This window comes from Mus pahari, chromosome 21, assembly GCF_900095145.1.
Source record: "Mus pahari chromosome 21, PAHARI_EIJ_v1.1, whole genome shotgun sequence".
NCBI classification, from domain to species: Eukaryota; Metazoa; Chordata; class Mammalia; order Rodentia; family Muridae; genus Mus; species Mus pahari.
In genome coordinates this window covers 14,296,292-14,320,056 of record NC_034610.1, presented here as the reverse complement: position 1 = coordinate 14,320,056, position 23,765 = coordinate 14,296,292, and the positions used below count along the sequence as shown (strand labels likewise).

Here is a 23,765-nt window from a genome sequence, read left to right as displayed (position 1 = left end):
ATTCATAATACATGAAAAATGTGTTAGATGCATGCCAGCTTTACCCAGACCTAATTTCAGCATAGATATTGGAGGTAGTCATGAAGACATCCCTTCCCCAGAAACTGAGGTATTAGCAGTTGTTAGCTGCTGGGAGGAGAATGAGTTTTCTTTTCCAGTGTGCAGTACCTGGTTGGTTAACAATCTTTAAGTGACATGCACATAACTAAGTATAGATGAGTATCATAAAATGTATTAGATAGTTTAATTACAAATTTTGGGAGTTATGGAAGGGAGAAATAATTCTGGGAGGAGTGTTGGTGGTGAATTTGATGAAAACCTATTTTATGAAATTATCGAATAAGTAAAAATGAGAAATGAGCTGTTAATATTCTCTATGAAGATACAACAGATCTGAGCCTTACATGGTTCTTAAAAATCATTAAAATACATTTGGAAAAAAACTAACTTTGATATTTTATTAAAATATATTAAAAGGCCGAGTGAAATGTAAGTCGTGGAGAAGTACTCGTTGTAATGGTTGTGGTGAGCTCTTTTAGGGGATGGTGGTGAATTATGACATTTAAATTCCTTTAAAAATAATTTTAAAAATTATATCTCACTTCACTTCAGATCTTTTTCATTTGATAGCACATTATGGAATACAGTGGATAAATAGTACGTTAAATATAAAACCTGCATTTACCTGTCTCATTAGAAATCTCATTGTCTGCACAAGGAGTGCACTTGTAGCAGCAGATGGCCTTGCCCTCCAGGGTTACTTTCCTGAATCTGGTCCCACAACTCACTCTCACTGTATACAGACTTGGGGGCTGAGAAGAATGAAATAATGTTATCTAGTGCTTAGAGTTTTAAGAAAAATCATTAAAAATGTTTCCGAAGGTCATGCACTAAAGTGCAAAGTATTGTTATTAAAACCTAGATTTATATAAAAGATTAATTGTAGTAATCTGGAATGGGAAACTGGGGGTAGCCACCTGAAAGTCCCAGATGGCAGGAAAGCAATAGATTCCCCGGATCCTACTGGGGTGACATTAACTGCAATTCCCCACTTAGGGGCAAGAGAACCTGTAGATATCATATCCATAGGTTAGGAACGACCCTCAATTGAGATGTGGGCCACCCATCTGTCTCAAATATATTAACATGGAATTGCTCCTATCTAAAGAAAATACAGGGACAAAGAGTGGAGCAGAGACTCACAGAAAGGACATCTAGAGACTGTCTCACATGGGGATCAATCCCTTATGCAACCACCAAAGGCAGACACTACTGCTGATGCCAAGAAGTGCTTGCTGACATAAACCTGATATAGCTGTCTCCTGTGAGGCTCTACCAGAGTATTACCAACACAGATTTGGATGCTTACAGCCAACCATTTGACTGAGCATAGAGACCTCAATGGAGGAGTTAGGGGAAGGACTGAAGGAGCTGAAGGGTTTTGCAACCCCATTGGAAGAACAGAAATATCAACCAACCAGACCATCCAGAGCTCCCAGTGACTAAACCACCAACCAAAGAATGATCATGGAGGGATCTATGGCTCCAGTTGCACATGTAGCAGAGGATGGCCTTATTAGGGATCAATGGGTGGGAATGACCTTGGTGCTCTGAAGGCTTGATGCCCAGAATAGGGGAATGCTAAGGAAGTAAAACAGGAATGGGGATAGGTGGGGGGGGGCACACTCATAGAGGCAGGCTGAGGGGGGGAAAGGATAGGGGCTATGTAAACAGGAAACCAGTAAAGGGGATAACATTTGAAATTTAAATAAATAAAATAACCAATTAAATGTTTTCAAAGAAATTTTTAAAAATGTAAAAAAGAAATAAAAGTTTATACCCTTGGGAAGACTAATGTGTTTAAATTTTGATCTGAGAATTATCATACTGTAAAAAAAACTGGAATCTTAATGAGTTATAGACAATTTTGTGAAACATTAGTGATTAGGCACATGATATAGAAGTCTGTGGTGTACATCTCTTCTAACATTATTNTACTTTCTGACTCCTATGTTGAGCATCTTAACTTCCACCATTATTGTGAATATTGACTGTCAATAAGAGAGGATTTAAAATTATCATGGAAGCAAACAAATGTATATTTGTAGGAAGAAATATATAGATAAATTTAGCTAAGGTGAGGTCCCTTAAATTTTAAATGTCACTATTGTACTACTATCATAAAGGCAGAGGAGATAGAATGCTTCAGTATTCATTGTTTCCTGCAGTCAGAGAATATTATATCATCAGCACCCTCTTACATTTAAAAGTTATGCATTTTCAAATATAAACCCTGCACCCGTAAATTGTTCTGTAAGTTATTTCAAGTTATCATTAAACATTGGCTGAGATAGAACATATTGAGTATTGAAGGACAATTAAGGAATGCTAATGGAATCATGCTGGAGTATTTTGAAAGAAAAATATCCCATAGAGGCTAAAGCATTTGAGTACTCATTTAATTATTGCAGACATTATATGGGAATTTGTTGGAACTTTAGTGGATTTAGACTAGCTGATGAAATTATGACAGAGTGGTTTGGAATTGAAATATTATATTTCCTCATTTCCAGGTTTCTAATTTTATTTACTGTTAATACATGTGGATAGAATCATTTTCTTTCAGTTTCTTATGCCTATCTCCAGTATGACCAATTTTTGTCATGTGTCTATCCATTGTAGACACTGATACTTCTGAAACCATAAAACAAAATACGGTCTTCCTTATAAAAGTCATTTTTGGTCATGATTTTTGAACATACAATACAAAATTAATTTGATATGGTTTTATGATATTAATCCCAAATGAGAGCATTTTCTCTAGCACATGAATATGAGTCATTTGGAGATGAAAATTTCCTCTTACCACATGTCTCATACCTAATTTGAGACAAATCGAGGAAACCTAATCCTTATATGAGTTATCCTTATATGAGAATCTGTCAAGGAAACTGAAAAACCAGTATACTAGTATTAGTTTATGTTATTTTATCCTCAAAGTGTAATGGACCTTGAGCTATTCATCATTATATTAGAAAACCTAATTGTTTTAGTAATATAAGCACAAAGATTTAGATAATACATTACCCACCTCTGAAAATATTTCTGGCCATTGTATCATCTCCTCAGATAAAGACAACTGTTGACCCTGGGGAGCACTTGCAGAAAATGTTCCTATTTTCACTTTTAGTCCAAGACCTTTTGGTAGATTCCAAAGGTTAATAATTTCATAGTCGTCATCCATTTCCATTTTCCAATCAAAACTCCTGTTGTCTCTCACCTCAATATATTTCAGGAAAGTGTTAAGCTAAAAGAAAAACATAATCTTATATTACATTGTGCCCAAGGGGCTGAATAAAATGTGGGTTTTGGAATGCATCTTATTCTTCTTTATTTCTGAAGTGAATATCAACATTAATGAGGATTCCATTAATGATTGGAGAGTAAAAATGTGAGTATTGAGAATAAAATTCTGCTTATAATTATGATTCCTCTTCAAGTAAAAACTTTGAAACAAGCTCAAGAAGGAAATCAATGACAACTGATCTTGGAAAAGATCATCTCTTAGAAACCTAGCAATACCCACTTGATTTTAGAATATCTTCAGAGGTCCAGTGTCTAAAATGAGGATGCTAATGTCTAGAAATCAATTAAAAGGCATCATTGATAAATGAACCAAACAACATTGTTTCACTTAAGTGTCCCTGTTTTAATTATTATTGTAACAAATATATAAAGCAAGGATTTTTAAAATTGCAACTATTACCATGAGAAGATTGTACAGCTAGAAAGTGATGACAGGAACTTGATTGTCACTAAGCATATTTTTCCTGGTATCTTGCACAACATTTTGCAACATCATATACTTAAATCCACCTTGCCTTCTATGTAAGGTTATAAATACAAAGATTTCTGTGATTATAGACAATATAAACTGAATTTTACAATACCTAGTAGTGTTGTTACAAATTTAATATGTCAGAGTTTTGAAAATAAAAAATAGTAGAAAGGTTATTACCTGCCATGGAATGAATTCCATCCCTTCTCCATTTTCAAATGGTTGCCTTTGAAGTTGCTGAATTCTCATCTCATGGAGGCTGTGAGCCACAGCATACACACCATTGTAAATACTTGTGCTCTCTTCACTCATGGCCACATCAAATATGTGACTAGGTAATATATCTAAAGAAGCATTGGTTTGACAGTTGTCCAACACATGACAATTAATATCAGCAAATGAGCACTTGAAGAACAAATGCCACAGCTTAGGAAGATAAATGTCTTCTGGGTATTTATTAGGATGGACTGTTTGAATAAATTTGGTAAACTCAAAATTCTCTCTAAAGTTGTGCTTAAAAATAAGACTTCCATGAAATGAGTCTAACAAGAAATAATCAGAAATTAATTTAACATTGTACTCAATGTTCATGACCCAAACATTCCATGTCAATAACCTTTGCCCTATATTTCTTACTAGACCTTCTAGAGAATCAATGTCACCATAAATAATTATTACATTTGTCTCTTCCATATCTTGCCAGAATTTGGTAAAATATGAAGTCCATGTGGCTGGAATCATTTTTACAAAAGCTATGCAGATTCTTCTTCTACCCATCTCCTGTCTAAAATCTGATAGCACTTTATTTCCTTTGTGATCATCAGGGAGGATGAGACCAACCCAAGACCACCTAAAATGAACCATTAAAGAAACAATTCCAAGTATCAGAGATGTGTCCTTGGGGGCAATCTGGTAGAGCGAAGAATACTGACAACGGTCCCTCAGGAGAGGATCATATGGTCCAAAAGTAATCTGAAGATATGTGGAAAGAAAAATAAGAATATTAACGGCAAACAAAATTTTATTCCTAAAGCAGTAGATGATATCAGGAGAACATTTTAAAGAGACATTCCATTTACAACATTTTACAGAAGTTTATGTTAAGCTTCTAACTTCTAAGGACTTACATGGTTACATTTACTACACCAATCTTTTTCTTACAAGCAAGAGAAATCTGTATTGAATTCTATGGATCTCTGTATTGCTTTGATGTTTGGATAATTGATCAATATACCTATAATATGAACAAAGAGAAATGACTCTTATTCCCACAGTCTAAATTTCCCTACCTGTGGAAATTTAAAGAGGTGAAGCAATGTCCCAATTTGAGCAGATGTTATCCATGATGTTCCTGTGAGTGCAGCAGTAAAATTTCTCTTTTTACAATTATAATTAGGTAAAACCTTTCTCTCCACATGTGCTGTCAGCCAAATACCAGCATTCATAAGTGTGTCCTTCTCAGTGAATCTGACATTGTAGAAATCAAATCCAAGAGATATGTTGGGTAAAAGATTGGGGTTCCCATTGATCTCCTCAATGGCAAATAGCAGAGCCAGAATATACTGGTAGTTCTTAAAGTTATACCTGTGTAAGTGGCATAAAAACACACAAGAGGATGTTGATATGAACCACACACATATTTACTACAGTAAATTTTATAGTTCAACTTTGAATTTATAAAACATGTAAATTAATTTCTTCACCATGATTAGATGAACTAGATTAGTTATATAAGTTAAGTTTTAGGAAAGATCTTTTCCCATAATACTCATTATTTATAAATCCTCTAAGCATATATTATTAATATTTCAGAACTTGATTCTTTGTACATTATGTAAATAAGTAAGGAATCATTTTTCCCCCAAAAGGAGATCTGTTGGAATCTAGATCTTTGGCTTTCTGGGGTCTTCACATATGAAAAACCACTATTTTTCTATCAACATAATCACTTTTAAAAAACAATATCTTAACTAATATTCTATAGTTAATTTCATTGCATGTGGTCATTTTAGCAATTCTCTGAAATAATTTCATTATTTCAGTATTGAAGCATGGAATTACTAGTATCATAGAACAACCATAGAAATCCTTCTTCCCAGGGAGCTCTGTGGGCTGCAAAGCCCTTTAGCTACTTAGATACTTTAGCTCCTTCATGGTAGACCCTGTGCTCTGTCTAATGGATGGTTGTGAGCATCCACTTCTCTATTTGACAGGCACTGGCAGATCCTCTCAGGAGACAGCTATACCAGGTTCCTGTCACCATGTACTTGTTGGCATTTACAATAGTGTCTGGTTTTGGTGTTAGTTTATGGGATGGATCCCCAGGTGGTGCAGTCTCTGAATTGTCATTCCTTTGGTCTCTGCTTCACCCTTTGTCTCTGTAACTCCTTCTAAACCACCAACCAAAGAAAACACATGGCAGAACTTATGGTGGTAGATGCATATGTAGCAGAAGATGGCTTAGTTGGTCATTAATGGGAGGAGAGGCCCTTGATCCTATGAAGGTTATATGCCCCAGTATAGAAGAATGCCAGGGCTGGGAAGCAGAAGTGGGTAGGTTGGTGAGCAAGATGATGAGGCAGGGGATAGGGAAACTAGAGGTAAAACTAAGAAAGAGGGTAACATTTGAAATGTAAATAAAGAAAATATCTAATAAAAAAATAAAATTAAAAAAAGCATGCTTCTGCTTCTGTATCTGAACAGATGAGATTAAATGAATGTAGCACCATGCTCTTTATATTTGTATCATAATGTCTACTTATGATGATTTTATGTCATTCTGTGTGCATGCATGTCTCTTAGTATGTACGGTTGTATAGAATTCAGAAAGTATGAATTGAAATCAAGACAACACCATGTTCATTCCTAGCTATTCACCTTTTGTAGTATATTTTATTCATTTTTATGTATTTATGCATTTCATTAACTTAGTGCTCAGTTGCATGCTTGATTTACTCATCAACACAAAGTCTATGACTTGACTGTAAGTTTTTGTGTATATAACACTGGTCTTGAACTCAGAAATACCCACCTGTCTTCTCTTTTTCTAGAGTACTGGGAATAAAGACTTGCACCATAATATCTACCTGCTGGATTTTTTTTCTTATCACATATGCGTAGATCTCTACACAGCAAACCATTAGAGATTCCCTGATTCTCTCTCCTACCCTCCATATAATCACTGGATTACAGGTATGTACTCATAATCTTTTAGGAGCTATGAACTCATTTTTCTCACACTTGGAGATTTCTAATCTCTGAAACATCTCTTCATCTATTTTATAATAACTTTTGTGGGAAAAAAATACATTTTACTCCAAAAGTTTCACACTCACAAAAGTGTATTACTTAATTTCCCTTTCAAAGTGAGTGGATCACAGAAAACAAACTTCATTAAAGTTTAATTATATTTATTTTTCTTCTCCCCCAATGCTTAAAAATTTAGTGCAAAAGCAGTGCAAAGTAACTAAGAACCAGAGGGTATCAATAACCTCAGAGGGGGAAAAATTTATTCTCAACACAACTGGAAATTTTTATTTATGATCTCACACTAAATGTTATAAATGGCAGTGACCTGTGAATGATCAAGTGAATAAAAACACCAGCAAGAAAATGGAGGTCAGCAAGAAATACAAACCCTATCTAAGAGGGATTTCTTCTTAGGGTTTTATTGCTGTGAGGTGACACAATGAGCATGACTACTCTCATAAAGGAAAACATTTAACTGGTCTACCTTACAATTTCAGGGTTTTAGTCTATTATCATCATGGTGGGAACAGGCAGAAAGAAATGGTCTTCAAAATTTATCTGAGTGTTTTGCATCTTAATCCACAGGCAGCAAGAGTAGAAACTGGTGCACACTTGTTACACTTGTTCTATTCAGACATGTAACCTTACCAACAGAGTAAAACCCTTCCTCTAACGAGTCCATGCCTATTCCAGCAAGGCTACACATCCTGTTAGCACAGTGCCTTTCAGCATTGTCAAAACATTTAAACAGAATAGCCTATTGGGCCATTCCTGTACAAACCACTAAATTCCACTCCTTGACCATGATAGTTCTGCAGCCATAAAATAGTGCAAAATGAATTTAGTCCAATATAATTTCCCATAATCTAAAATAGCCTCAAGTTTGTTTGAAGTACAAAGTTGAATTCTATTCTAAAATTCATGGAACCATGCAATGTGATCCCCTAAAAAAATTAAAATAAAAAGTACATCATGTACTTCCAACATATAATGGCACAGAATTTACAATACCATTTTAAATTTGAGAAAAAGAATATAGTTAGAAAATACTGGATCAAAGCAAGATCAAAATCAAACCGAACAAACTTCAAAACCTGAAATCCCATGTTTGATTTTGAAATGTTCTTTACAGCTCCAATTCCTTTCATCTCTATTGACATCAAATCATGTCTTTCTCTTGAGATTTATCCATTCCCTGTTAGCAGTGCTCCTGGGCTTTTAGACCACAACTCTGGCATCTTCAGCATTATGAGGGAATCTAGGCTTTTCCTTTGGAGTTTGACATAATGATTTCTCTAAGCCTCCTTGCACAGGCATTCCTAATATGATTCTGGCCTTAACACATGTCCTAAGTCACAGAGAAAGATCTCATAACCTCTTCCTTCAATCCTTGACTATTAATGCCATATCGACATGGCTGAACCTGTGAAGTTATGTTCCCTTGTAAAATTAAATCTTCACCAGTTTTCTATTTTTGTTGCTTTCATATACTTTCAAATTTGGATATTGAAACTCAATCTGTAGACAAGACTTCTGGCCACAGACTCCTTTTCACAAAGTGGAAGCATAGCTAGATAGAATTATGACCAGAGATTTTCACTCCCTTTATGCCATTTATCACAGACTTTCCTTTAATATCTCTATGTGTTTGAACACAGGAATTAGATCAATGGTAGTTTTTAGTACACTTTTCTCTTCAGTCTGTACATTGTGAATTTTTGGTTCTCAGCTTTGTACTTTTCTTCATGTCTTCATATGCTTAAATACTAATGACCACATACAAGTCTCAATAAGAGGCTGTATTGAGATTTCCTTTGCCAATGGAGTAAATCTATAGCTCTACACTTAAGATACATAGTCAGTTTTTGTACTATGTCAAAATGCAGAATTGTGGGTAAATGGGCTATGCAAAGACAGTCTGGTCTCCTGTCTGAGCTGAGGTGTAGAACCCCAGTACCCGGTGGTGATAATTCACCTACATGGGACGGTAGGCTTTCCCTCATGTCTCCTAGACTAAAGGCTCCTGTTTTACTGCCTCAACAGCCCCCACAGGAGAAGCTTTGCTTTTACTCATGTAGACTATGTCTCAAGCTTCTGACCTTCAGGCTAGACTCCTCCTAGTTACCTAGCAATGACAAGATAACAGCCCACCAGGAGGGGCTGCTTGGCCCCATCTCACTCTTTCTCTCCTCACTCTCTTACTCTCCTCTCACTGTCTTACTCTGTCTCCCTCTTAGTCTCTCTTTCTTACTCTCTAGCTTTTCTTCTCTCTCTCTCTCCTTTCCCCCATTCTCTCCTCTTGGCCATGGACAGTCTCTCTCTCTCTCTCTCTCTCTCTCTCTCTCTCTCTCTCTCTCTCTCTCTCTCTCTCTCTCCTTCTCCCTTTCCCTGTGCCTTTCTACAATAAAGCTCTATAACCATACAGTGTCTCTGTGCTTGAACAATGGGATAGGCATTCTTTTAATGAGCCATGTCTAACTTCCTGTCAGAAGCCTTCCTGTGGTCCAGCCACTGATCGGACTAAGGACTCTCACCTGCATGTGAGCCTCTCTCCCTCTGCTTTCTCTCCTGTAGTTCTGGGGCTGAGGGTGTCATATGGGGGCCCCTGGTATAAGGGGCTGTCCCTTGTCTACCGTCTGTTGGGTGGGGTCCAGTGGCTTCACACAGCCAGATGCCCACCTGGGACTGAGTGAAAAGCTTCTGGCAGCTCTCCTGTGTCCACCTGCCCAGAGTATAGGAGGAACTCTGGACTGACACAGGCTCTTTCCCTTCTCCTCCCCTACATCCGTATCGCTCAATATAAAATCATTCTTTTCCAAGATCTCTGAAGAGCAATCTCCAGGAAACACTAATATTAATCTCCTTTGTGTCCACTTGAGCCAGGATCTCAGTGGTCAAATTTCAATCAGCAACACCTTCTTCCACGGTCTTCCTTGGTTGGTTCATTAAGCAGCACCTAAAGGATTTCACTGTTTTCCTAAAATTAAGATTCAAAATCAGTATTCCTCCAAACACAAAAATATTGCCCTTCAAAGAAATAAACCTTCCTCTAGTATCACTTTCTGTCTTCCTTGCATTTGGTGGATTTGAAGGCATCCAATAACCATTACAAATCTTATGAAGGAAAACTGACAATTCAGAGTTCATGATGTCTTATAGACTAGTCATATTCTTGGATGAACTCAACCTCAAAGGTACTAGGGCAACAAAAATTAAACTTGATTGCTAGTTCTATTAAACTTCATTAGTAGCAATTTCTCTGAGTACAGAGCTCATTTGATTTTGTTGTAAGATTTTCCTAAGTTACCTTCCTCAAAAAAAATATTTTTTTTAAATCAATGTCTTAAATTTATCATTACATTCATGCATAGGACCAGACAGCAAAGAATGTACTTGAACATGTCCAATAGAGAAAAGGCAATTTCTAAAGTGAAGCAAGATTTTTAACTCTGAAAGTAGGGGCTAAAATTGTAAAATAGCTATAAAACAGTGACACAGGTTTTTTTGAAGGGGGCTTGTCCTTAGAATTTAAAAGACAATAACTCCTATCATTAGCTTCATTTGTTAGGCAAAGGTTTTTTTGAAGGGGGCTTGTCCTTAGAATTTAAAAGACAATAACTCCTATCATTAGCTTCATTTGTTAGGCAAAGGTTTCTTCTGTGAGAAAAAAAATAATTTTAGGGCCTTAATAATTATGGTAACCTGTTTGAGAAGTAGTCATGAGTAAATATTTTTTTGTGGAGGTTAAGTCCTGTTGCTAGGGGTTGCCCACTGTACCTGTAGGATAGTCCTCCATTGAGAAATGGATTGGTTGCCTGAATTACCTCTATTGTTTGAGGCCTGAGGTAGGTTCTTCACACAGGTTCCCTGGTTTGAAAAGATTCCTGTGTTATTAGGTATTACATTAGCACCAGATAAGGCAGTGTCATTTTTATGAATGTATTTTGGCACTATTATGCCTGTGGTACCCTTTCAGGCAAGGAGGATACCCAGTTAGATTTCTGCTCTGCGTGGGACCAGGAGCATTAAAATTTATGGCACTCACTGCATTACTGGGACATTATTTGCTTGTTACTTGAATAATTTTGTGAGCCAAGCCTGTTTAATTAATTTTTTTCTGTCCTTGATTAGTAAGATTCTAGGTAGTGGTTTGGGCTTGTGAGGGTGTTGTAATGGGTTCACTTTTAAAATATGAAATTATAAACTCAGCACATACTTTAAATCAATTTCATTATTTTTAAAATTGTCTTTAGAAGTGATGGACTAGGGGTGTAACATTCTCAAAGGCCAGATATTTTAAAACAATATCTTATGCTTCAGAGCCTCCATTGGTTGAGTAGCAGAATCCTGAAAATTTTTTTCTGGCTTCTGTATTCTTTTAGCAAGCTTTTTGATATTTGTATGCATATCGGGCACGCATCTCCATGCTTTTAGAACTGCAGCTGCTATTTTTACTAGTACTTTCTTTGTCATTTTTTAGTGATTTGTTTCTTTAAACCATTCCCTCATTCCCATAAATATTTCAGATGTTAACTCTTTCATTTTTTTTGACATCTTAGATAGCTCTATTATAGGCAAGTTCTTATATATCTATCCACTAGAAACATTCATCAATATTTAGGGAGGCTATAGGTATTTTGAACTCATCATGAGGAGTCATAAGCAATTTAAATAGCAAGCGTTCCCATAAGAGACCCTTATTCTCTTTGTTATTCTCCATACTTACTGGTAAACAGCCTAACAGTTTACCCTGTTACAGAACTTGGAGTGCACCAATAGCAGATCTGATAGACCTCTCAGGTTTCCTTTTATATTTTTCAGGGAGTCTTATGGAATGAGTTATATTTAAATGCTACAAGGTAGGCCACTTATATTTATGATATTTTCTTAGTTTCTTTTCTGTGTCAGTTTCCTCCTCAGAGGTTGATTTTTCTTTTTTGATTTATCACAACCCTCTCCTGAGCTGCTTTTCTCAGACATTTTTTGTCGAGGAATAAACATTGTTCTTAGATCCTGTTCCAGACAGTAGTAACTGAGTCCCCTCACAAGAAGGTGAATCTAATGTCTCAAGAGAACACATGGCTTTTTTGTCATCAGCCAATGCCTTCCTAAGTACAGTCCAAATAGCAAATGCTGTAAGGGTCACACCTAATTTTTACCACATTCTCTCTAAATTTGTTTGACTATCTAAGCCTGTTTTCTCCCATGCATCCATATCTAAAGTTCTCCTTCGAAGAAACCAATGACCCAAATTCTTCAATTTTGCAAACTGAAGAATGTCAATCAGGTGGCTAGTGCTAACCTTAATGCCATTTTTCTTTAAGCATATTCTTAATATATCTCTAAGAACTCTCTGTCAGTAGATTCTCTTTTTTCCATTGTGAAAGATACACAAAATTCTCACAATTCGGAATTGATGGATTCTGGCCTACCCTGGGCGATGATGATAATCAACCAACCCAACTTACCTTCCACCTCTACTGATGGCAGCAGGCAATTTCAAGTCAAATCTGATGGCTCTTGGATTAACCCAGGCACTGATGTTACCCAATATCAGTTTATGCTGATGCCAGTAGGTAATATTAACTCCTATTTATCACCCTCCACAACCACACACTTCCTGGCCAAGGGGACTGCAAGGTCCAATAGATAATTCTATCTGTGTGGACTTACTTTCTTCAAAGTTCATGTTCCAATGTGCTAATTTAGATGCCAGGAGCACCTGACCTAGAGCAGGTAAATACAGGGCACAGAGCAGGATGCTAGTGTGGCTTTAAAGTCTGAGGATCTCCAGAATTTCTACCTTTGTAACTATATTAAAATGCTGATGATAACTTTTAAAATGTTTGAGAAAAATTCTTGCTCTTTCTGATGGTAAAAAGCTGCTGGTATAGGAGATTGACATCAGTAGCCTGGCAACTAGGGATGAAGTAATGTGGCCTTTGATATATATCAGCAGGAACTGTGCTGCACTTAACTTTCAGTATGCTAGACAAATGTCTCAGGAAGAAATAGGGATACTTTGAAAAGTGATTATGTAGATTATTTCTAAGTTGAAAATCATATCTGATGAAAGCAATCTGAGAAAATCAAGAAAAGCAGAAAGATCCTAAGAGGTGCAAGTGAAATTTTTTCCTGCTTCTTTTACTCTTTGTCTAAGAAGAATTCTGTCCAATCAATCAATCAATCAATCAATAATCTCCTCAGCTCAGTTCCTCTGAACCTTCTCTTTGTCCTTAGAACTTATATATCTTCCAAGATACATGATCATATGTTAAAAATCTTATCACAAGTTCACACATAAGTCAAATCATAAATTGAAATAGAAGTTTACAACAGAGAATATTTACATGCATATCCATTAGGAGTAATTATGTGCCTAAGATTTCATCACCTGTTACAGCTCCACAGGTTCACTGAAAGTTTAAAAGCATAACTAAGTTATTAGTCAAGTTTTATATAGATAAACAAAGTCAATATTTTATCTTCTGCTCTGGCACATATAATATATCATAGTTTGCTTTTTATGACCTTTGCTTACTTGTTTTACAACCTCTTGGAATGTACTCTGAGTAGTAGAAAGTCTGGTTAATATTGAGAAGCAATTAACTGGTGACAGGTGTGAAACTGTCAGAATTCTCATTGCAGTTATGACTATCAGAAAATAGGAGTCCCAGTATAAAACAGAAGCTCAATAAACACCAATATAATTTCAGGAATTCTTATAGGATCATCATTAATGCCAAGGCCAGGAAGCAGGAGTGGGTAGGTTGGGAAGTGGGGCAATGGAGGGTATAGGGGACTTTCCAGATAGCATTTGAAATGTAAATGAAGAAAATATCTAATAAAAGAAGAATTAAAAGTCATCTATTTGTCTATATAGCATCACTACAAGACAGTACATTTTTCTGGATCTGCAGATATCTGATCAAAGAAGTGGTCAAATACCTAGTGATTGTTATGTATATTTGATAATAACCAGAAAAGCATATTTACAGCAGGAAATTTTCCTAAATGATTTATTCCTAGGCCTTACTTGTAGGAGCTTCATCATAGATATAATATGAAGTGAAATCATTTCATCTCATGCAAATTATAAATGTGATAATGAGTTTGAAAAGACTGTACCATGCATATGACTAGAAACCAAGCCACTTTTCTCTTAAAATTATTCAATACTCATAAGGAATAGGATATAAAACAAATACACGTAATACATTATAATAAAAGTGACTAAATTTTGTCTTAATTTAGATTAGGTTTTTCTGATTTTTGTGCAAGTACAGTGTTTTTCTCAGGAGTCAATAGAGTTATTTATGACTAAACCAGATTAATTGCTCACATATCAGGAAGTAGTCTTTTCAGTGAAGGTCTTGCTGTTGCACAATATTAAGAGAAACACATACACATTGGTACCTGAACTGCTGAGAAGATAAGGCACCAGAAACATTAATTAATAAGGAGCATTAATTATAATGAAATAGAAGAGTCCCTATACAATAATCAAAGTTGCCCCATCTCCTAAGCATATGAGAAGACATTATGATTTCTTTTTAGTCAACATGTGATTCCCTAAAAAATTAGAAATATCATGAAATATTTTATCCAAATAACAACTTTTATATACCTGTACTTGATATGTATTACAAATTCAGAATAAATTTGTCAAACAAATAAACCATTAAGTTTTCATTTGTATCTAAACATTTTTCACCTCCACTGTCTTTGATTCAATGCCTTAATACCTCAAACAATTTTAGCAACCACAGTGTATCATAGAGCATAATTAACCTTTACACTTATTTTTCTAATTATTATTTTGACAAATTCATTTTTAGAGATTCTAAAATTCTTCATGTATTTCTTTTGGTCATTTTCTACATGTTGATTTCTAACACATGTTATCATATATTCACAGATGTTTGTAAGTGGTATTGTTCTATTTCCATGCCTATCCATGAAGATATAAGAAAGCCTTCTTAGGAAAGGAAAGTCTGGCTTGGATAAAACACTTTATTTACTTTATTAAGAAACATACATGAATATTTTTGTATAGATCAGCAATACCTGTCTGACACTATCCATTAACCTGGATTATTTAGCTAACGCTAAGAAACAGCACCAAGATGAAACTCTCATAGTCATTAAGTCTTGGTAGATACATACTTTTAAATGAGAATAAATAATGCACAAAATGGAATAAAACACAGGGAAGCTGTCTGAGAATAAAAAGTAAATTATCAAACACTAATAATAAAACATGAGATAGACCAAATATCTCTTGAGCACAGGAGTATTCACAACTATTTGTGACATTGTTAACTTTGTAATCAACTGCATGTAACACACATATAACCTCTTCACTCAAGTATTTCAACAAATACTCAGGCATGAAATACCTAATATCACAGGCATGGTCAAGATTTTCAAAACTCTAAGAACAACAAGGTAATGATGAGGAAAATATTATGCTTTCTGGAAATCATAACACTGAAAAGTATTCAGACATTGTGGCATAAAAAGAATGGCAAATAAGAGGTTATGGTTAACATTCAAAGAAGGAAACTAAAGTAAATACAGTTAAAGTTTCCATTTCCTTTCCTCCTGAATGAGGAAAATAATCTACCAGGAAAATAAAACTGATAAAAAGATTTTAGAAACTCTAAGAATGAATATGTAAATTTTAGTGACTACAGCCTCTAAATCATGAGAATTTTGAAGTCAGCAAATAAATAATTGTACATACTGTATGTAACCGTCCAAATATTGATATGGCACAGTTGGATGTGGCATTTTCTTCCCAGTGTAGAAAGTATGAAGGGGGAAAAAGGCACCAATCACAACATCTCCTTCATGGTGAAACTCTTCAGAAATTATGTAATAACATCTACTGATATTAAACATATTAGCAGAGATAAATTTGGGAATTTGCAAGAGAGAGAAGATAAAAATACAGGAGAACATTCTATTAGTACATGGAACTGCTTGATGCAGAACAAACAGTGTCCAGTACATAAATGCTCAGTTCATGTTTTTATGAATATGAACAAATGTTTTGAATTTGTTTATGACTCAGTCAGTCAAACTTATCATTCCAAGGGATTGAGAATGCCACTGGGAATTTTAAAACTATCTTTATCCATGGAGTCTGCTGATGAGGCGCTCTCTTCAAGTGAAAAACAAGTTAGGAAATATGTTTGTTCATAGTCTTCACTACCCAACGGCACTATGACTTCAGCAAAGACTACAAAGAGCAAGAGTTCAGGGTTGATCTTCTCTTGGGATGAATTGGCTAACCATATGAAGCAAAAAACTTTTAATATGTAAAACAATTTATGCTGATCCCCACAGTTCCATCACAGGTGTCCAACTAACTAAAAAAGGAAAAGGCTAAAAATAAAGCATTGCAGATAAAACCACTCAAATTAATATATTGCAGTGCTTTTGGTGGTAACTAACAAGTGTGAATTATGGAAAACACCTTCCAAGACAGTTGATACAATATTAATTGGTATAGGTAATCCCAACATTTCCTGCTTTTAATCTAAGTCAGGAACTTTATGCATAACATCTGTAAACATTATACAATAAGAAAACATGAGAATTGTCGAGGTAAGAATTATTACTTAAATGTCTAGATCATTTGTATTTACAACTTTGACCAAATTGATTCTATTCTATCTTATTTAGTCCAAAGTTCTGTGAAGGGTTTAAGTCAAAGGAGAACAATGAAAAGTGCATTTAAAATTTATACTTAGAGAATAAACTAAGGAAATGTTAGTTTTCAGGTTTATAACTATGATAATATTGTCAGTACTTTGCTGATTAATGTTAAGCTCTTAACTTAGGGATGTCTATCATTAATCTAATTTTTAAACACATAAAATAACTGAGAAGGAAAAATTTCACCTGAGTAAGCAGAATGTGCAGTCCAAGTAGCTTCTCTTTAATATAAAAAAGTCAGATACGTAATGGCTCCTGCACCAATCATTGGAAGTTTACATGTGTCAGTAGAAACATCAGTTTTGGCAACTGTGCCCAGAATGTCTGACTGTGAGATACAAATTTGGAGGAATCCCTTACCTTATCTAAGAAATGTGGGTAATTGCCTATCCAGTACCTTACTTGTCAACTGTTTTGACTCTGTATTCCATAAGTCAAGGTAAAAGGTACTTTATATTCTTGTGGACAGTTTTCACAGATTTGTAGTAAACTCAACGTGAATATTGGCTTTTGCCCATCATCTTCCTTGGAGGAGATTCAGAGTGTTGCCTTGACTTGAAGTCTCTCTCTATCACAAAAAGCATTTTTTTATTAAAATATCATAACTGCTACATTCTCAAGATCTCTGAAGTGCGTGGGAACTACCTAGCTGTCTAAAATCTATCTAAATATAAAAATATTGCTTGTTTCTTGTTAGATATCCTAAGCTTAAGCTGCAAAACATATACAGTGGACAATGTTATGCTTATTTCCGCAATTAAGTGCATCAATTCTGAGCATGACTACAGGGTAGTTTGGAATGCACTAAAGGATTTGATTATTTATTAGGTGAATTAATTCTAACATGAAATTCTTATTACCAGCAACTTATAGTAGTCACTTTTATAGGTATAGAAGCTCAAAATGAGGATTTTAAATTCAAGCTTTTTTATTATGGAATTAAACGTTTAATCATGGACATAGTCTATAAGGAGACAGTCCACTTAACTGAACATGAAAATAGGCACAGTAAAGATATCAAAATAGTCACTCCATCAATTAAAGGGAAAAGAATAATTTTAATTTGCCAAAACTGTTTTCCAGGAAACCATAGAGAAATCCTTGTAGCCAGCCTTGACTTTGACATGGGAAGAGGTTCCTGTCCTATATTAATGGAATGGACACAAGTCCATTTTTCCTTCCTAGAGATAAGGAAAAATAAATCCTCTTTTAGCAAGCAGCCACTTCTTCAAAGTTCTGATGGATTGGAATATTTGTCTAAATCACTAACCTTGGGAAAGTATTTTCTTGGGGGAATAACAAACATATTTTGTTATTCATCTAAATTATTTAACAGCTTAGATCTTATAAAAATCATTACTAACTTAAGAAGTTCCAGACTATTGTCATCTTCATATTCTAAATGTAGATACAATATTCTACCTTTTCTCCCTTTCACCACATAATTACCATTTGTTTCACACCCTAACACTATGCAGAAGAGAAAGGAGAGACAAGATTGAGAGAGAGAGATTCTTTAATACATTTTGTTTCATCCTTGTCCATCAACAAACTGCAACCAAACTCCTTATATGACCAAAAACTGGGAAAAAAAAACATCTACCACACCTCTCACAGGAGTTAAAAATTGTACACTACAGAAAGCTTCCTGATGTGTGGAGGCAATAATGTGTTTGGAGACCCAAAGAAATTAGGGATATTGGCCAATTCTTGGGAGAGCTGGCTCTTTCATTCAGTGTACAATCCTTTTGGGAACATCTGTGACCAGAAAGTTACTATCCTATCTGATGCAGACATTGATGCTGGAACACCAAGGTCTAGCATCTTTCAAGCTGTCTTGAATGGAGATTTTGGGGAAACACCTGTACTGGGCAGGAATCTGGAAGAGATGTTGATCTTACCATCTTCGAGAAGAATCTTGTCAGGGTGGTATTAATTTTACTGGTGTCTGGTGCTTTAGTTCTGAAAATCCAAAATGTTTTAAACGTAATATTCTAGGGACATTATTGTATTTGTGTATGCTTGAAATTTGTGGTGTGCACAAAGCATCTAATATTCGTTCTGTTCTATGCATGAGCATGTGAATGGCATCTGTTGATTAAGCCATTAGGGACTGCATAAAGAAACTGCAATAGTGGTATCATATCCCCAATTATAAATGGATGACATGCAACAAGAAATCAAGAAAACCAGGTTTCCAAAAAAGATTCATTAGCTACTGTAGAAACATTGATGTTTCTTCCATATAATTATAATTTTAACTTTGCTTCCAGATCTCATTTTAGCATTTATAGTTTTCTGGCTTGCCAAAATATGTATTTCCTAATACCTTTAAATATTGTTTTACTCATTAGAATTGCTCTGCTCCTTTTAAATGGGTTACTTGCAATTAAGTTTTGAGTTCACCACTCTATCATATTACGCATTAATTTTTCAAGTTGCTCTCTAGAAAAGTCTCCCCCTGACTGACAGAGAATAAATAGCTCATTTCATTTTTCTGGGATCCAGATCAAGGTCCCCGGGATGTTTTGTAATAAGGAATTTCCTCGTATTTCTCTGATGAACTACAATCATGAGCTCTGTGTGACATTTTCATTTCTCTTACATAGTCCAGGATATCTTCCTTTGAATTATCATTAGAGTTAATATTATAATAAGGTATTATGGAAAATGAAACATAGAGACATCTATAGAAAGATATTGTCAGAAAATGAAAAAAATATTTTCTAATTTCAAAAATGTAGATATCTTAGGGTTTTACTGCTATGAACAGACACCATGAATGAAACAACTCTAAGGAGAACAATTAATTGGGGTAGGCATTCTGTTCAGAGTTTCAGTTCATTATCATCAAGGTGGGAACATGGCAGTGTCCAGGCATGCATAATGCAGAAAGATTTGAGAGTTCTACTACTTCATCTAAAGGCTGCTAGGAAAAGATTCACTTCACAGCAGCTAGGAAGAAGGTCTTAAAGTACAAATTCACAGTAACACACCTAGTCCAATAAGGCCACAGTTACTCCACAAGGTACACCTCCTAATAGTGTCTCTCCTTGGGGCAAAGATATTCAAACCACAAGAGAAGATGATACTGTTCACATGAAATTACCTGTTATACCATCTGTGTCTGATATGGTTCTACTAAAAATTAATATTACTTTAGTGAGTCACTTCTCTATAGGGAAACTCGAGGTAGTTTATCTATAAATATCTCATGACATGGGTGTCTCAGCAAGATTTTACCTGTGACAATCCCTAATTGCTGTAAAGATACATTTTGAAGTAGCGAAGTTGGATTCTAGTAACATTGAGAAAACATTGTTACATTTGCCCTGGTCTTCACTAGGTCTTCAATGTTTTAAACCTAGTTTTATTTTAAACATATGTCCCAAATCATTTATTGCAATTAGCCAAAATACTTGTTTCCTCATACCTTTAAATAATCTATTTCTATCCACTGGAGTTGGATACACATCTATTACAAACATCTATCACAGCACAATGGCATAAATGTTCTATGGTGTGTCTCAAGATAATACACAGTAGCATACAGGGGAAATGAGAAATTTAAGCTTTAGCTTCATTATTTCATCCTATGAACATTGTTCTGCACACACTTTCTTATGGAAATTTACTGTTGGTTATGTAAATAGTGGGAGATGTGGTGATATGATGGAACTGTATGAGGCAAAACATATCATTACAGAACATCTGGATGGTGGCAATGAGGCAGGAGTATTATACAGTAAACAAAGTCAACTGTTTTGGCTGCAGTTATTGGTAACAAACTAAGGTAGGCCTATCATTGATGAATAACTGAGGAATGAAGACTACACTAGAGATTCTATCTAAGGCAAAAGACAAGAGTATTGTGGTAGGATAACTCTCTGTGCTCTTGTCTGTTGATATCTTTTAAGACCTGTCTCCTTAACCTCTTTGACATGAGGTATAACCAGAAATTCTAAACCAAATGAGCAATTTTTCTACTATCCATTTTGGTTAGAAAGGTTTTTTCCATAGCAACAAAAAATGAGACACCATCCTATTAAGCTAATCTGATATAAGAGTATAAAGGTCTGACATTCTTTTCCTCCGTCCCCTGGGGGGAAAAAAAAAAAAGGCTGTATATCATCCATTATCAGTCACTCATTTATTTACTCCTCCCACAATAGACAAGTAAACAGGCATATTATTATTCCCCAATCATAGAAAGAAAAAACTGGTGTTAAGAAAATTTTAATAGTTGCAAGTGGGACTTTATGAATGTTCAGAGGATCATTGAAGATTTCTCTCAGAAAGTTTCTGAAATTTACAAAAAAAAATTAAAATTATGGCACAATAAAAAACATGCAGTTTTCCCAGGTTTATTTCATTTTATTTCTCACTTATGTATGTTTATTAATACTGTTCTTAGATGTGTGAAGAAGCCAAACATTACTGATGGATTTCACTCTCAATAAATCTACAGTTTCAGTTTATTGGTTTGCTTGGTTCTTTTATTGAGGGGGACTTTGTTTTGAGTACTTGATTATGTGATTTTATTGTTTTATAAAAAGAGGCAAAATTATCCCTCTAAACTAATTTTAAATAAAATTCTTTTATGTTTTAAGTTATTTGTGTGTGTGTATGTTTTGTGTGTGTGTTCCTTACTGTAGAAATCATAGAGTAATTAGTTAGAGGCAGTTCTCTACACCTGTTGGTCTTGTTTAACAATAGTTTGTGTACAGGCTTGCAAGCAAATGATTTTAAGTCATTAGTCACCTTCTCTCCTCAAATTTCTTTCTTTTTGAAAAGATATATAATATTTATTTCATGTGAGTGAATCCTTACAAGATGAGTGTAAGTTTACCATGGGCATTCGGTATGAGTACAGGTGAAAAACAAGAGGCTTCAATTCCTTTAGAATTTTCATATAAAATGAAATAAAAGACCCTACTAAAAAGTGGAATAAATAGTAGAGCATGTGTCCTGATTGCATGTTGGAGCATCTTCTATGTATATGCTTAGGAGTGGTATAGCTATGCCCTCAGGTAGTACAATGTCCATTTTTCTGAGGAACTGCCAAACTAATTTCCAACGTGGTTGTGCCAGCTAGCAATCCCACCAACAAAAGAGGAGTGTTCCTCTTTCTCCACATCATCACCAGCATCTGCTGTCACCTGATTTCTTTATTTAAGCCATTCTGACTGCTGTGATGTAGATTCTCAGGGTTGTTAAGATTTGCATTTCCCTGGTGACTAAGGATGTTTAACATTTCTTTATGTGCTTCTCAATTATTCAATATTTCTCAGTTGAAAATTCTTCATTTAGCTCTTTAGCCCATTTTTTAATTTTATATTTATTTTTAAATCATTTATTATCATCATCATCATCATTATTATTATTATTATTATTATTATTATTATTATTTGGTTTTTTTAAAGACAGGGTTTCTCTGTGTAGCTCTAGCTGTCCTGGAAGTCACTCTCTAGACCAGCCTGGCCTCCAATTCAGAAATCCACCTGCCTCTGCCTCCCACGGACTAGAATTAAAGGCGTGTGATACCACTGCTTGGCTTTACCCCATTTTCAATAGGCTTATTTGATTTTCCTGCGTCTAACATCATGAATTCTTTGGATGTATTGGATATTCACCCTCTATGAGATGTAGGATTGATAAAGATCTTTTCTCAATATGTTGGTTGCTATTTTGTTTTGTCTTTTTGACAGCATACTTTACCTTACAGAAGTTTGCAATTTTATGAAGTCCCATTTGTCAATTTTTGATCTTAGAGCATAAGCCAGTATATTCTGTTCTGGAAAATTTCCCCTGTGCTCATGTGTTCAAGGCTTTTCCCCAAATTCCCCTCTAGATGATTTAATGTGTCTGGTTTTATGTGGAGGTCCTTGAGACACTTGAAATGGAGCTTTGTACAAGAAGATGAGTATGGGTTGATTTGTATTTTCCTACACACTGACTGCCAGCTGAACCAGTTCCATTTGTTAAAAATATCTTTCCCCCACTGGATGATTTTAACTCTTTTGTCAAAGATCAAGTGACCATAGGTGTATGGGTGAATTTCTGTGTCTTCATTTCTACTCCATTAATCTTCCTGCTTGTCTCTCTACCATTATCATGCTGTTTTATCACTATTGCTCTGTAATACAGCTTGAGGCCAGGGATGGTAATTCCCCTTGAAGTTCCTTTATTGTCTAGAATAGTTTTCAGTATCCTGGGATTCTGTTGTTCCAAATGAATTTGAAAATTGTTCTTTCTAACTCTATGGAGAATTGACTTTGAATTTTGATGGGAATTGCATTGAATATCAAGATTGCTTTGGGCAACATGGCCATTTTCACTATATTAATTTTCCCAATCCATGAGCATGGGAGATTTCTCTGTCTTCTGAGATCTTAGATTTCTTTCTTCAGAGATTTGAAGTTCTTGACATACATATCTTTCATTTGCTTGTTTAGAGTTATTCCAAGTTATGTAATATTTGTGACTATTGTGAAGGGTGTCATTTCCATAATTTCTTTCTCAGCCTATTTATCATTTGAGTAGAAGAAAGCTACTGTTAATTTTATATCTAGACACTTTTATGAAGTAGTTTTTCAGCTTTAGTGGTTTCTGGTGGAAATTTGGGGTCACTTAAGTATATGATCATATCATATTCAAATAGTGATATTTTGACTTCTTCCTTTCCAATTTATATCAATTTGACCTTCTTTTATTGTCTAATTGCTCTAGTTTGAATTTCATGTACTATATTGAATAGAAAGCAAAAGAGTGGGCAGCTTTGTCTAGTCCATGATTTTAGTAGAAATACTTCAAGTTTCTCTCCATTTAGTTTGATGTTGGCTACCGGTTTGATGTATATTGCTTTTACTATGTTTAGGTAGGGATCTTCCATTCCTGATTTTTCTAAGATTTTTAACATAAAGGGATTCTGAATTTTTGTCAAATCTTCTTCAAC

General features: G+C 35.0%; 1 protein-coding gene across 1 annotated transcript in view; it reads right to left on the bottom strand.

The window, feature by feature from the left end:
• LOC110338126 (vomeronasal type-2 receptor 116-like) overlaps positions 1 to 16,051 on the bottom strand; it is a 25,987-nt gene extending 9,936 nt beyond the window's left edge. Inside the window, exons 1-5 of the mRNA XM_029533065.1 lie at positions 15,834 to 16,051; positions 5,128 to 5,422; positions 4,019 to 4,810; positions 3,066 to 3,307; positions 686 to 783 (exon numbers count right to left, since the gene is read on the bottom strand). Of these exons, the coding sequence (XP_029388925.1) occupies positions 686 to 783; positions 3,066 to 3,307; positions 4,019 to 4,810; positions 5,128 to 5,422; positions 15,834 to 16,051 (1,645 nt within the window). The remainder of the gene's footprint in view (positions 1 to 685; positions 784 to 3,065; positions 3,308 to 4,018; positions 4,811 to 5,127; positions 5,423 to 15,833) is intronic.
• Between the last annotated feature and the right edge of the window lie 7,714 nt (positions 16,052 to 23,765).